At 43.7% G+C, this 13294-nt stretch overlaps 1 protein-coding gene and 1 non-coding gene across 3 annotated transcripts in view; one reads left to right on the forward strand and one right to left on the reverse strand.

The window, feature by feature from the left end:
• nemf (nuclear export mediator factor) overlaps nt 1-11655 on the reverse strand; it is a 17908-nt gene extending 6253 nt beyond the window's left edge. For both annotated transcript variants that reach the window (XM_088924937.1, XM_088924936.1), the window contains exons 1-19: nt 11492-11655; nt 10996-11064; nt 10410-10512; nt 9538-9663; nt 8653-8801; nt 8203-8270; nt 7910-7999; nt 7235-7308; nt 6764-6834; nt 6437-6512; nt 6025-6165; nt 4996-5204; nt 4526-4714; nt 3463-3526; nt 3228-3316; nt 2951-3054; nt 2209-2271; nt 1517-1629; nt 478-535 (exon numbers count right to left, since the gene is read on the reverse strand). In XM_088924937.1, coding sequence (XP_088781063.1) covers nt 478-535; nt 1517-1629; nt 2209-2271; nt 2951-3054; nt 3228-3316; nt 3463-3526; nt 4526-4714; nt 4996-5204; nt 6025-6165; nt 6437-6512; nt 6764-6834; nt 7235-7308; nt 7910-7999; nt 8203-8270; nt 8653-8801; nt 9538-9663; nt 10410-10512; nt 10996-11064; nt 11492-11550 — 1915 coding nt within the window. In that variant the 5' untranslated portion in view covers nt 11551-11655. The remainder of the gene's footprint in view (nt 1-477; nt 536-1516; nt 1630-2208; nt 2272-2950; nt 3055-3227; nt 3317-3462; nt 3527-4525; nt 4715-4995; nt 5205-6024; nt 6166-6436; nt 6513-6763; nt 6835-7234; nt 7309-7909; nt 8000-8202; nt 8271-8652; nt 8802-9537; nt 9664-10409; nt 10513-10995; nt 11065-11491) is intronic.
• A 726-nt stretch (nt 11656-12381) lies between these two features.
• On the forward strand, nt 12382-12680 carry LOC148828176 (signal recognition particle RNA). Its single transcript, XR_016091729.1, has one exon.
• Nucleotides 12681-13294: the final 614 nt, after the last annotated feature.

Here is a 13294-nt window from a genome sequence, read left to right on the forward strand (position 1 = left end):
AGCAAATCCAGGTTGCTCTTGTCACTGATGTTGGTGGAACAGGAGGTGGCACTCTGTCCTACTGAATTTCATAAAAGGAATTTCTACACCGATGCATTAGTTTGAGGTCAGACTATGAGGTGGCAATGCTGCTGTCAATATATACCCCTAAGTACTATTGCACTGCATTCACTTAGAGCCTCTGTATAACTTTTGTTAAGTTCCTTTGCTGATTAACATCTTTTAAAAATTGGGGGAAAATGACTCATTGAACTGGGTTGTACCCGTTCCTTCTCTTTTGCGCAAACATGCAATTCATTAAGTGAAACAACTTTGATTCACCCTGGCTGAGATTTTTTCAACTAGGTGAATACATTCCAGCATTACACTGCTGACACTGTCAGAGAAACAATCAAATCAATCAATGAACAGGGAGATCCACAGCCTCAGTGGACAGCTGTTGCAAGTAGGAGAGTGGACACAGGACACGTTCTGCACCTCGGATCATGAAGCTCCCAGTGGTTAGGTACTCTCCTGTGGGGGCTGTCTTGGACACCTAGAAAACAGTGAAATACAGACAGGCTTACAATCAGCACTGCGTCTGGGATTGTCTCACCTTTACTTCTGCTCGGTCTCCACTGACATGCAGCAGATACAAGCTGCCTGTCTGGAGTAGGTGTGAGGAGGAGGAGACAAGAGGCAGGTGAAGGGTTATATGCTGTCTAGTGTGAGAAGCGAGAGAGGCGTGGCAAGGCCACAGAAATGCACTGAAGGTGGGGCACACCACTAGTCAGTGGACAAAATCCGATTAGTGATTCAGCGTATGGAGACCTACAGGGACAAACTGTGTCAGGGTTAAGCATTGGTACTGATATGGTTTTACAATCTGCTGCTAGACATCTGGAATAGTACAAAACAATTATGTCAGGGTGGGCAGTGAAGCTCCTGCACATCGCCACAGAGCTTGCAATACATGAAAGATTAATAATAATAATAATAATAATAATAATAATAATAATAACATAATAACATCACTTTATTAGGAGCCCAACGGTGTAGGATTCCTCTGTAGGCTGCAGTATTTGAACCGGCAACCTTCCAGCCACAGGCACAGATCCTTAGCCACAGAGCCACCGCTCCGCCCCATAATAGCTCAATGGAGGGGTCAGAGGGGCTGGTCTTTACCTGCTCATTCTCCCACTGTGTGCAGAGATGTAGAGACAAAACTGACTACTTTGAAATTGGATGTATATATGATAAATAACTGCTGACACTAAATTATAAAAAAACATTTGCTAGGTGAAAGTGGGAACATACCCGTTGGCATGCATGAATTCTGCACTGACCCCCAAAAATCTTTACATTATGAGCTAACAATATAAAAATGACTAAGCAAGAAATTGGAGGAGAAGATGGAGGCACCTTTTGACATGAAGCCTGAAGAATCATGCTTTGTGAGAGAAACAGCTCACTAAGTTGGGCTGAAAGGCCTGCTCTTGTCTCATGGTTTTCTTCTCTTCTGCGGTTCGAGACTCACCTGGTGATGGTGAACCCACCAGGCGCTGGTGATCACCTTGGCGTCCCAGGCAGCACTGTAGCACACAGCCATGGTCCCAGCCTCCGTGAGGGTGCGAGGAGGAATGGGCTCATCTACAGCACAGACCGAAACAACACAGCTGACAGGCACACGGTAACAATCTGGCTTAACCTGGGACACCAGGAGAACCACGACTGCAGTCTTCAGTCAGACAGAACTAAACAAGACCAAAGGTGTCATGGCAGAAAAAAATTAAAGATTGAAAAATGACACATGGCAAATTGATTCGACAGAAACAACCCATTTTATCTTTTTATATTGCAGTGGGTGTTTTTTATGGAATTCCTGTGTGACTTTTACTGCAATTATCTGATAACTGAAGACCTTAGAAGTGTGGGTGTGGATGGAAAGACCAGCAACACACAGGCCAAGGGGAACCCCTGACTCCAGGAGGCAGTGTATCGGAGGACGAACCCCTGACTCCAGGAGGCAGTGTATCGGAGGACGAACCCCTGACTCCAGGAGGCAGTGTATCGGAGGACGAACCCCTGACTCCAGGAGGCAGTGTATCGGAGGACAAACCCCTGACTCCAGGAGGCAGTGTATCGGAGGACTAATCCCTGAGTCAGGAAGGCTGGGCACCAGTAGCAGCAGATAGGAGTTACATGCTAGCAGTTGCTTCAGAGGCTCACCTGATGGGTTTTTGATGACACAACTTGTGGCTCCATGGAGATCAGCATGCACATAAATGTCACCTACGGATGAACACAGGAAAAGCAGACAGTGCCTTTTAACACCGTCAAACTGGAGTGGACAAGAAAGTTCAATAACCCCTGCAGGACTAATAATAATGACACCTACCTTTTAAATAGTGATTTTCATCCTAAAGGATCCTAAGGTGCTTTACATATAGCAGCAGACACACTTAATATCTGGCAGGTATCTGCTAGTTGTCATTTAATTCCATCTTAAAATTATTAAGTACAAGGTAGTTAAGACATTTTAAGATAAGATAAGATCACTTTATTGGCCATATACAATTTCTTGTATTAGGAATTTGTCTTTTCGCATACCCCAACTTGCTCTCCATGAGACACACAGACAGGGGAAAGCAGGGTCAGCCATTTATATGGCGCCCCTGGAGCAGTTGGGGTTCAGGGCCTTGCTCAGGAGACTAATGGAATAGGATTCCTCTGCCGGCTGCGGGATACGAACCGGCAACCTTCCAGCCACAGGCACAAATCCTAAGCCACTGCAACGCCCTATTTTAGTATTATCTGGTCTTGCTGTTTCCTTACAAAATGAGTTATACTGTAGGTGATCTGAACTCAATGTGACTATTGACATGTTCTGTCCTGTCTAGCACGCTGGATTTTCAGAAAGGCAACTCTTTGACACAACTTTCGTGCACTGGCTGGCTGTACAGGCCCCCACCTGGCTTCAGATATCTCTTCACAATCATTTCGTTTTGCTGTTGGTCCCGCCCGGCAATGATGAGATAATTCTCAGAGCTGATGAACCACAGGAACTTTTCAAACCTGAAGCATGAAAATAGAAATAACAGCAAATCTCAACACTCTGACCCCTTGCGTGTGCACTGTGTAAAGTTTCTGAACAAAGCACAACCACAATACATGTGATTATTTAGATACCACACAACAACAAGTAAACATCTGTCTGGTTAAAAACCAGACCCGCCACTCTTCCTTACCAGTAGACTTTCCTGGCCTTCTGGATGGTGGTAACCGTCTGAACCTCTTTAAGCGTTTGTTTTGTTTTTTTCTCTGCAGACTTGAAAGCCTGCAAAATCAACACAAACGACTAAGCAACACCATGACCACAGTGCAAGTTTTTAAAGTTTTTTAAAACTTTTTTAGACTTATTTCTTGATCAACGCCTTCTCTATAACCGACCACTGCAGAGCATTCCACTGCCACACACATCACCTTTTCTGCAGCCTCCACAGTTTTCTGTTCTTTCTTTGCAGCATGCCGCTTGTGATCGTAGTACCTGAGAGAGAGAGAAGTTTGACAAGACTGAGCACTGGAACATAGAAAGATTACAAACCAGAGGAGGCTATCTGGTCTGCTGAGTAGTTAGTAGTTATTTAATCCAAGGATCTCATAGCCATTTCCTGAAATAAGCAAGGATGTCAGCTTCAACAACATGGCTGGGTAGCTTGTTCCCTACTCCCACAACCCTTCGGGTAAAGAAGGGCTGTCTGTTCTCATTTTTAAATGCACTAACACACAGTTTCCACTTGTGCCCTCTGGTTTGTGTTTCACTGGTCATTCTGAAGAAATCTGCTCAGTTGGCTTTGTGTCAACCCTTTGAAATGTTAATGAAGATGTGAAAAGATAATGAGATCTGCATGTACTCTGACAGTGCTCAGTGATAAATCTGAGCCAGAAGACACGTCTGAAGCCAGTGTTAAGTGTCAGTTTTTGATATCAGTTTAAAGATCCCAGCATTAGAGCCTGACCAAAAATTTCCTCTTAGAAACCTTTTTTTAATACTACACAATTTTAATAATAAAATAAAAAATCTCCACAAGGTGCTTGAAGTGTCCGGGAGAAAAAACACATCACAATTATCATTAATTCTGCTAACGAGACCAAGTGTGGAAATGTAAAACGCTAAGCTAAAGGTTTACTTTAACACTTAGTTTTCGTGTTAGTTTCACTTTTTTTTAGCTCCTTTTACCTATAATGTCTGGATGGAGAGCTGCAATTAAAAGCGCTGGAAATGTGGCAAAAAGTTATCTTCATAAAATGCTTTAAAACAAACATCACATGTAGAGTATTATTGTAGCTATCTCTGTTAACACTATGACGACCTCATACATTATAGGTAAATATTCTGCTATCAGAAACATACCTGTTAGGATCATGTTCATATTTAAGCGCTGTGCTTCTCCTAACGCACCTACGACACCAGTGTTGGAAGAGGCATGCGTGTGCCTGTGTTTAAATGCCAGGGAGGGTGTCCTTTTCTAGCACTCCAACTCACTTCTTTGCGTTGGCATACGCAGACAGGCTCAGGTCTACATCCACCAGCAGGGGCTTGTTTTTCTGCAGCTTGTTCTTCTGTGGCTTGTGTTTGCCCTTGTTCTTCTTCCCCTTCTGTGCTTGGCTTTTGTCTCCTCCCTCCTCCTCTTCCTCCTCCTCTTCCTCCTCATCAGACCTAGTGTACGGGTTCCTAAGATGCAAAGCAAGCCAGTGCTCAGCCACCCACACTCTGGATATTAACGTGTTAATTCCACTCCTTGTTTCTGAAGTAGGGGACAGATTTCCATTGTACATGCCCACAGTAAGTTTGGTGATTGGCTAGCAAAGGAGGTGTATTGTACTGAGCTCTAAATTGCAGCCCAAATTTCCATACACAGGTAGTCAGCTACAATAACTTTATACTTATTTACAGTACATCTGCTTGGGTAAACCTAGGCAACGAGAACCAGCCCACTGGTGAGAGACACTCACCGGAGCAGCATGGTGATGTGGTTGGTCTGCAGTTTGAGCTCCTTGATGGCACCGGCCACAGGGTCGCCCTGCGCCTGGGCCTCCTTCACGATCAGCCCGATCTCTGTCCAGTCCACCTGGTTGGCCAGGGCGCTCTGCACCACCTGCAGCGCCCGCTCCACCACCGGCAGGTTCATCTCCACCAGCTCCCCCTTCAGCCGGTCCAGCTCCTGCAACGCGCAGCACAGCCCTGTCACTCGCCCCGCGCCAGACACGCGCTGCACAGCCCCGTCACTCTCCCCCCGCCAGACACGCGCTGCACAGCCCCGTCACTCGCCCCGCGCCAGACACGCGCTGCACAGCCCCGTCACTCTCCCCCCGCCAGACACGTGCAGCACAGCCCCGTCACTCTCCCCTCGCCAGACACACGCTAGTACAGCACGCCGGGAGGGGCAGCTCTGGAAACCGAGCCCCGGATTCGATTCAAATTAAAACACCGACCTATCAAACAGCAGTGCCTCTGGAAACAGAGATTAATTCATGTTAAAAACATTAAAACTTAGGGGATTCTCATCAGCGTGCTCTCTTATTTGGTGTTCGTCTGCATCCTCTTCTCTCAACTTAAAAACAATGCCCAAGACTTCTGAATAACTCACAAAGCTGTTTCTGATTTGAGTCAAGAATTATTATTACACTTAACACGTGCTGCAGTTTCAGGTGGATCCTTATTCCAGGACACCAAGCCCAACTCCCCATGCAGCTCTTTACTGTGCCCTCAGGCCCTGTCCCCTGTGCAGTCTGGTGGCCCTGTGCCCTGTGCAGTCTGGTGGCCCTGTGCCCCCTGCAGTCTGGTGGCCCTGTGCAGTCTGGTGGCCCTGTGCCCCCTGCAGTCTGGTGGCCCTGTGCAGTCTGGTGGCCCTGTGCCCTGTGCAGTCTGGTGGCCCTGTGCCCTGTGTAGTCTGGTGGCCCTGTGCAGTCTGGTGGCCCTGTGCCCTGTGCAGTCTGGTGGCCCTGTGCAGTCTGGTGGCCCTGTGCCCTGTGCAGTGTTACCTGAGCTTGGTGCAGAGCTTCCAGACGTTGCTCGTGATCTCTGCGCACATTGTCCAGCTTCTTCAAGGCCTGCTTCTCCTGCTGCAGCGCCTTCATGTCAATCTTCTGGCTCTCCATTTTTGAGTAAAACTCATCCACTGCCTGGGAGAGAAAAAATGATGCAAGTATCCAGTTAACAGAAAGGGAAAACATGTTCTTCATAGACTTCAGGATCACAGAAACTAAGCTGTACTCATCTTTTCCCAATTATCTGACAATAACGAACTAAAACATGAAAGAATTAAAGCAAAAATTAATCAACAGGGCAGGAATTTTAATATTGGTTGCTTCAGGTTAACATCAAGATATGAAGCCTGCATTGCAGTGCCCCTGCTTAGCTACTGGTAACGATAATGCAGCAGGTATCTCTTACCTTGTCAAAGGATTCAAACTCCACATAGGGGCTCTTCGAATGCTGATCATAGAGGAAGGGATGAAACTCCTCATACCTGCAAACACCAGCAAGTTAACGAAAATCAAATTAGAGTGGCTGACAGAACATAACCTAACACATCAAAAGCAACTTCCTAATCCCTCTGTGTATATCTTCATTTTCAATTCCATTTCCCACAGAAAGGGTTCAAACATTAGTTAGAACACTCCCAATATTAAGGTAGCCATTTCGCATTTTACATGACTTTTACAACATTGAAATGTAAAATTAGGTTAAATCACATGGAGCATATTTAGAGATGCTTACGTGAGTAAATCTTCAGGAGGCTTGTCTGGGGCCAAACTAGGTTTCTTCTCACACTTCTGTATTATGTACCCCTGTAAATGAAGTCAAGCAAAAATAAAGTTAACAGCCAAGAAAATGATTATATGCAAATGACGACATGTAAACACTACAAACACAATGCAATGCAAACATATTCTCAAATAAATATTAAATACAATGTGCCTATGACTATTTGAGAGAGAGCAGATTTGTTTAAAAAAATCTCATTTCCATTTTGTCATTATTAATCAGTATTAATGCTGGTTTTCATATGAAAAAACACATATCCTGATATTTTAAGCATCCCAGCATGAAGGCTATTGCCTAAAAAGGCACAGATGATTAGAAATTGAAAAAAAAATAGTCTTATTGTAATAAATCAACAGCTTATAGATCCCTAGCAACGAACAGACCAGAATCCCAAATCACTTATATGACACACATCAAAAATACCTTTCCACTGAAGTTAGCAGTTTTCTCCATAAACTCTTCTGCCTTCTGTAGAGCTGCTAAGACTTTAGGTGCCTCTGGAATATTCAAAACATTTTATAAGTGCAGTGCCCCTAACACAGACCCCTGAAATACTCCACTACTTATGTCATCAATTTAATTTACTTTTCACATGTGGTTCTTTCCTTTCCATCAGTAATCCTTATCCCAAGTACATGCATTATGGATTAACTCTGACCATTCTTTTGCCGCAATGAAGAATAAAAACACCCTTTCCTCATTCACAAATAAACTCAGAAATAAAATAAAAATCTCAATTACTGCACAGCAGTAGAGAGCAGGGCTGCTAATGATAAATAAGAGACTTAATTTGAAAATAAAGAAATAATTAAATCATTGTTTTACATTTTTTAAGTAACTGGACTGCACATATATTATTATACAGTATATTCCAAAACACTGGACTCCTGAAGCTTCTAATAAAAAAATGCTTGATATTCAAGACTTCAAATTCATTTAAAAAATGGAAAGAAAGTGAGGTTGGATATGTAGAATCTCTGTAAACCAATAGAGCAGGTGAAGCTTCAGGGACAATGCTCATCTAGGACAGTAAACCCCTTGCCTCCATTTCTTTCCTAAGCCTATGAGACGTGTCACAACAGATCACTTATATGGTACCTAGAGAGACATCAAACTGGGCATCTGCTTTCACAAAGCCAGAGAAACCGACCTCCATCAGGCAGTGCTCAATTAAAGTTGCACCGTAGGCTGAAAAAAAAAGAGAAGGTAAAAAATTAGACTGAAAATAAAAAGAATAACCTCCAGGAAACTTAAGAGAGAATACTTTTCATTGAACGATATTCATTTACGAAGTTCAAGTAGGTAGCTGCCTCAGCATGCGTAGGCTACAAAGGAACAAGTGAAGGTTAATAATGCTGAAAAGAAAAGCTGTAAGCTGTAACAGCACTTACGCAGATGTGGGTTTAGGATTCGTTTCACCTGCTCTCCTTTAGGGGCACTGGACAGGATTTCTGAGAGCCTGTACAGAACAAGAACAAATCTCAGCAGCTCTAGATGACCGATATAAATTACATAAACATTCAAAAACACCGGAAAGACTTTTTTTCATCTAAGTTGACTTTGAAGCATTATCTTTCGTGGAATGACGCAGTTGGTGCCCTTGTGCCACAGTGCCCTATGTCATACCACCCACAGGTGAAGAACGCGGGTGTCTGTTCAGAAATGCCCCTGCAGGGTTGAGCGAGTGATTAAGGCTATGCGCCATGGAGGGAAACTGCTCAATCTTTAACAACTATGTGGAGATGGAGATTGGAGGTACTGATCAGCCCCACCACCCACAGCCAACCCCCTGCTCACTAAGAGCCGCCCTCCACCCAGCTCCACCCAGACTAAGCCATCACCTGTCCAGGCTGATGAGGGGCTCCGGCGGCCTGGCGCTTTCCACGGGGTACCTCTCCCTCACTGCAATCTTCACGTCTTCCGCCTCAGCCGTGCGAAACCTCAGGAGGTTCAGGATGGTGTACTCGTGATCGGTCAGGACTATGTTCCCCTGAGGAGATACAACACACCTGCCCCTCACTCTCCTGCCTGTCCGTCCAGCCGTCCCGTAAAGGGCAGAGTGACATGACTCAAATTTGTATCCCTTTATACGGCTGGGTGTATTATTGGAGCCATTTGGGTGAATTTTCTTGTTCAAGGGGGTGCATCAGCAGTGTTGCACTTGTGATTCGACCCCACAACCTTTTGGTCACGAGACTAACGCACGAGGGGCACGTCTACACTACTGGACTAACGCACGAGGGGAGCGTCTACACTACTGGACTGATGCACGAGGGGCGCGTCTACACTACTGGACTCATGCACGAGGGGCGCGTCTACACTACTGGACCAGTCAGTCCAGGTGGATATGTCATGAAAATAAACCTCTGCTGCACTCAGCTCAGAGCTGTCAGCAGAACCCTATTTAACAGTGTCTTATTAATGTGTTCCTTTTGTATAAGCAACGTAGGGCAATTAAGATCAATGGTACACTATACAAAAACAACACACACAAAGCAGTGTGTCTTACATTACAGGAGTTAAACTGAGGATGTCACGAGTAACTACTACAAACTGCATCAGGACAGTGGGTATGTTTGAACGAAAACTCAGAGAAAGTCTCAGAGATTATAATGTTTGCAGTATTCTCACTGTCCCTTCTTCCGTCCATGTTAACAGTAATAAAAGCATAAATGATATACCTTTTTTTTAAAAAGAAGAAAGGTAATTGGCCGCAATCATCTCACCCTGTCATACAGCTCCACTATCAGGTGATAGGCAGCTTCATCTGAACCGAACTGAATATCAACGATCCTGTCCACTCCCAGCTGCTTCACCAACACCAGCCGACGGGACTTCAAGTGTTTGCGGCACTTGAGAAAGTAAAGAAAACAATGAAATACTTCAATAAAAAAAGTTTTCCAAGAATGAGAGAAATTTCCATTTGACAAAAGAACGAATGGACATGCCTGAATCTCATCTTGGTTAGGAAGATTTAAGCTGTAAAATAATTACAGAAGTCAAAAGAAAACTAATAACTGGTCAAAATAAACGGTTAAGTGATTTTCCATAGGAAATCTCCAGATTTGTACTTTAGTCATATTGTGCTGCTTGCCACTGTAAATGAAATCATTGTGAAAGTAGGAACCTGGGGGGATTCATAAAGAGTTTCATTTCTTAAATGAACCTGGATACTTGGCTCACACGCTTATCCATCACAGAGTGCTTTCAAAGCACATTTACTAAGCGCAAACAGACAAATATCACATGGGTGCCTGTCTTCTAACCCAACCTATAGTATCTAAGTGTGGAGTCTGCATGTTCTCCCCAGGGCTGGAAGAGTTTCTTTCCACAGCCGAAAGGCTTGGTGTCCAGGTGAGCGAGCGGATCTCTGCCCCTCGTGTGCGCGTGTGTGTGCCCAGCAATGTGCTGATGTCCCACACATGGTGCAGCCTTGCCCTATGCCCTGCAGCTCCTGGGTAACACTCTGCCCATCGTAACCCTCAGAGGGTAAGAGGGTTGCTGAAATGGGTGGACCGACTGAAACAGGAAATGCAAAGTTTATTTTTCACAGCACAGCAAAAAGAAAATGTTAAGAAAACATAAAAAGTATAATTACTTTCATGGCAAACCCAGAAGGCATGACATTCTTGGGCCACTCAAATTCAGTGGAGTGAATGCGTATTCCAGACTCAATCAGCAGAACAGCTTTGGAGTCAGGTCTGTAAAAGACAAGCCTCTGGTTATCACTGCCGTGAGACCCCCGACTTCTGTAAACTTCACCTGTTCACTGTTAAGACTCATGCTGAGCCTGCTTGAATGTACAGTACATCCTATGCCCTATGCCTGAATTCAAGCCTCATGCTTTACAAATGTGAATAATTATTATTAATTATTGATGCCTTTATAACCCGACGAAAAGCTTTAACCAGTTTATGTTAGGAAACTGAATTTGTTAGGTGTTACAGTAGGTGTCTGCATCATCATATTTACTAAATCTAATTGTACCGAATGTTCCGTGTTTTTTTTAACCAAGAGAATTAGTTACAATTATAAAAAAAATAAAGCTGAAACAGATTCTTTTAATTCGGGGTGCAATGCTGAAAGAGCCAATATGCAGAAATGCTTAATCAAAAAAACTTTGACATGTTTTAACGCGACAACCGTTGTTCAACAGTTTTACATTGATACTGTACAACACTTACTTTTGCAGACGGATGAGGTAGGTCTTATTGTCGATGTCGTAAACGTTGTTCACTCTCATACCAAGGAACCTGCAGCAACATCATAACCCACAACAACACTTTAAAGATGTCCCTGTGCATAAACTAGTTCTTTTCCTCGCACATGTTTTAGGAGCGTTACCCATGTGTCGATTTCAGTAGTTCACGTTTTTTTTAAAGATTTAAACTCCTGCTAGCTAAGAAAATGCTGTGCGCAATCGACTATACACAGATGTTAGACAAGTGTACACGACAGAGAGCTTATTGATTTTAATTTTTTCTTAAAAGCCTATACAGGAACAATTTTCAGGCTATTATATAAATGCCAAGATGCATATTTTACCAATATCGGAATTATGTAGTTCACCATATGTAGTAAAATTACGACCTCTGGACTAGGGACTGAACTTAAGAATGTGTATGCAAAACTTCAGTGTATCAAAAGCTCCTACCCAAAATATTGTAAGCTTATAATTACCTGTCATTGAGCTCCGCAATGACAACCCTAATATCCACTGTATTAAATCTGTTCTTCATGGTAACTGTACCAAATTAAGGCATAAATATGCCTCTCTTACAGATTGCTATCCAGTACTTGAACCAAAGGTAATGCACATTGCCTTTCACAGCGCAGGCGTCTCTTCCTACGGAAGGCTGTTTGCTCCTCACCGTTTTCGCGTTTTCAAATCTGATACGCCTGTCTCGGGTACCACTTTGTGGTGGAGTGGAATATAGAATCCCCTTTTTTTAGTAATTGATATATACCATTCGAAAACGTTAACATATGCCATTCTTTTACAGTAAAGATGACTTAAAAGTCACTTATATATGTATATCCACACTTAAACGGGCAAATATGTTAAAATATGCATTTTAATATACAAAATAATAGTTTTGATATGATGTTGCTCGACATTTTCAAAGGTGCTGTACCTGCAATTAAACTGGGTTATAATTATTTTCAGTGCAATCTTATGTACTATAAAAATTATAATAATTTTACTAATACAAATAAGTCAAATTGGGTGCAAGCTGTCCCATGCTACATTGATCAACACTGAATTCAGATGTATCTTGACAGCATGTTCCAGAAATTGTGAGCTATTACATACTAAGAAACAGCCGTAAATTCATATTATATCATCTTTTTGGCGAGAGGAGCAATATCTAAAACGTAAAACAGATCGGTCTGACGCGAGGAAGATGAATTGATCCCTGTGCTGAGCATCCCGGTCTCTTAGGCTTGGAAGATGCAGCAGACAGAACAGCGCCAGTTCCGTGGAATAGCGCTTAGGGGCGCGTTTGACTGTCAAATTGCAACAGCAGCCTACGCAAGCCTGATCAGAGCTAAATTCGCATCCCTCCGCAGCCGGGTGCGGTGGCGCGCGCCTGTAATCCAAGCTACGGGGAGGCTGAGGCTGGCGGATCGCTTGAGCTCAGGAGCTCTGAGCTGCGGTGGGCTATGGCGATCGGGTGTCCACACTAAGCTCGGTATCGATATGGTGCTCCTGGGGGAGCCCGGGACCACCAGGTCGCCTAAGGAGGGGTGAACCGGCCCAGGTCGGAAACGGAGCAGGCCAAAGCCCCCGTGCTGGGCAGTAGTGGGGTCGCGCCTGTGAATAGCCTCTGTAGTTCAGCCTGTGCAATAGAGTGGGACCCAGTCTTTTATTGTTCTTTTCTCTAACCAAGGCAAAAATTTCTTTTTTTTTTCTTGCTAGCTGCTGTTACGAATAATACCTACGTTGGCTATTGCCTTGAAACAATTATATATGTATATAGCATAAATAGCTATTGCTCTAAACACAAGGAATAACACATTTTTCCCCGAGAAAATTGGGACAAAAGACACCTCATGCCGGCTGAAGCATCCAACAGCTCCTGTTAGCAAGTGTCATTGCTGAGAAAAAACGATAGGGGGTGCAAATAGTCGTTTATCCTGCTGGAAAAAAAACTCACAGTACACTGTACTCTGGTCGCGGAGAAAAAGCGGGTTGGAAAGATACCTAGATAAAGGCTGAAACCTGTCATTGTTATGTTGTAATATAAAGAACGCTTTTCTTTCTGAATAGCTTGAAAAACCTAAAATATTTGTCACAGTCTAGTTGTAAAAACCGGTACAGCTCACAGACCAATCCCCCCATGTAATTTATTGCAGGAGCTTCGTTTTCGGATATAGTGACGTTTCACCTCGCTGCCTAGTGCCCAAGGGCGTGTTTACTTGTTTTGTATGCTGAGGAAAAGTCTGTCAGCTTTCTTATATTTTCCTGTTGGTATTCGTTAT

This window comes from Atractosteus spatula, chromosome 9 (genome assembly GCF_055471065.1).
Source record: "Atractosteus spatula isolate fAtrSpa1 chromosome 9, fAtrSpa1.hap1, whole genome shotgun sequence".
NCBI classification, from domain to species: domain Eukaryota; kingdom Metazoa; phylum Chordata; class Actinopteri; order Semionotiformes; family Lepisosteidae; genus Atractosteus; species Atractosteus spatula.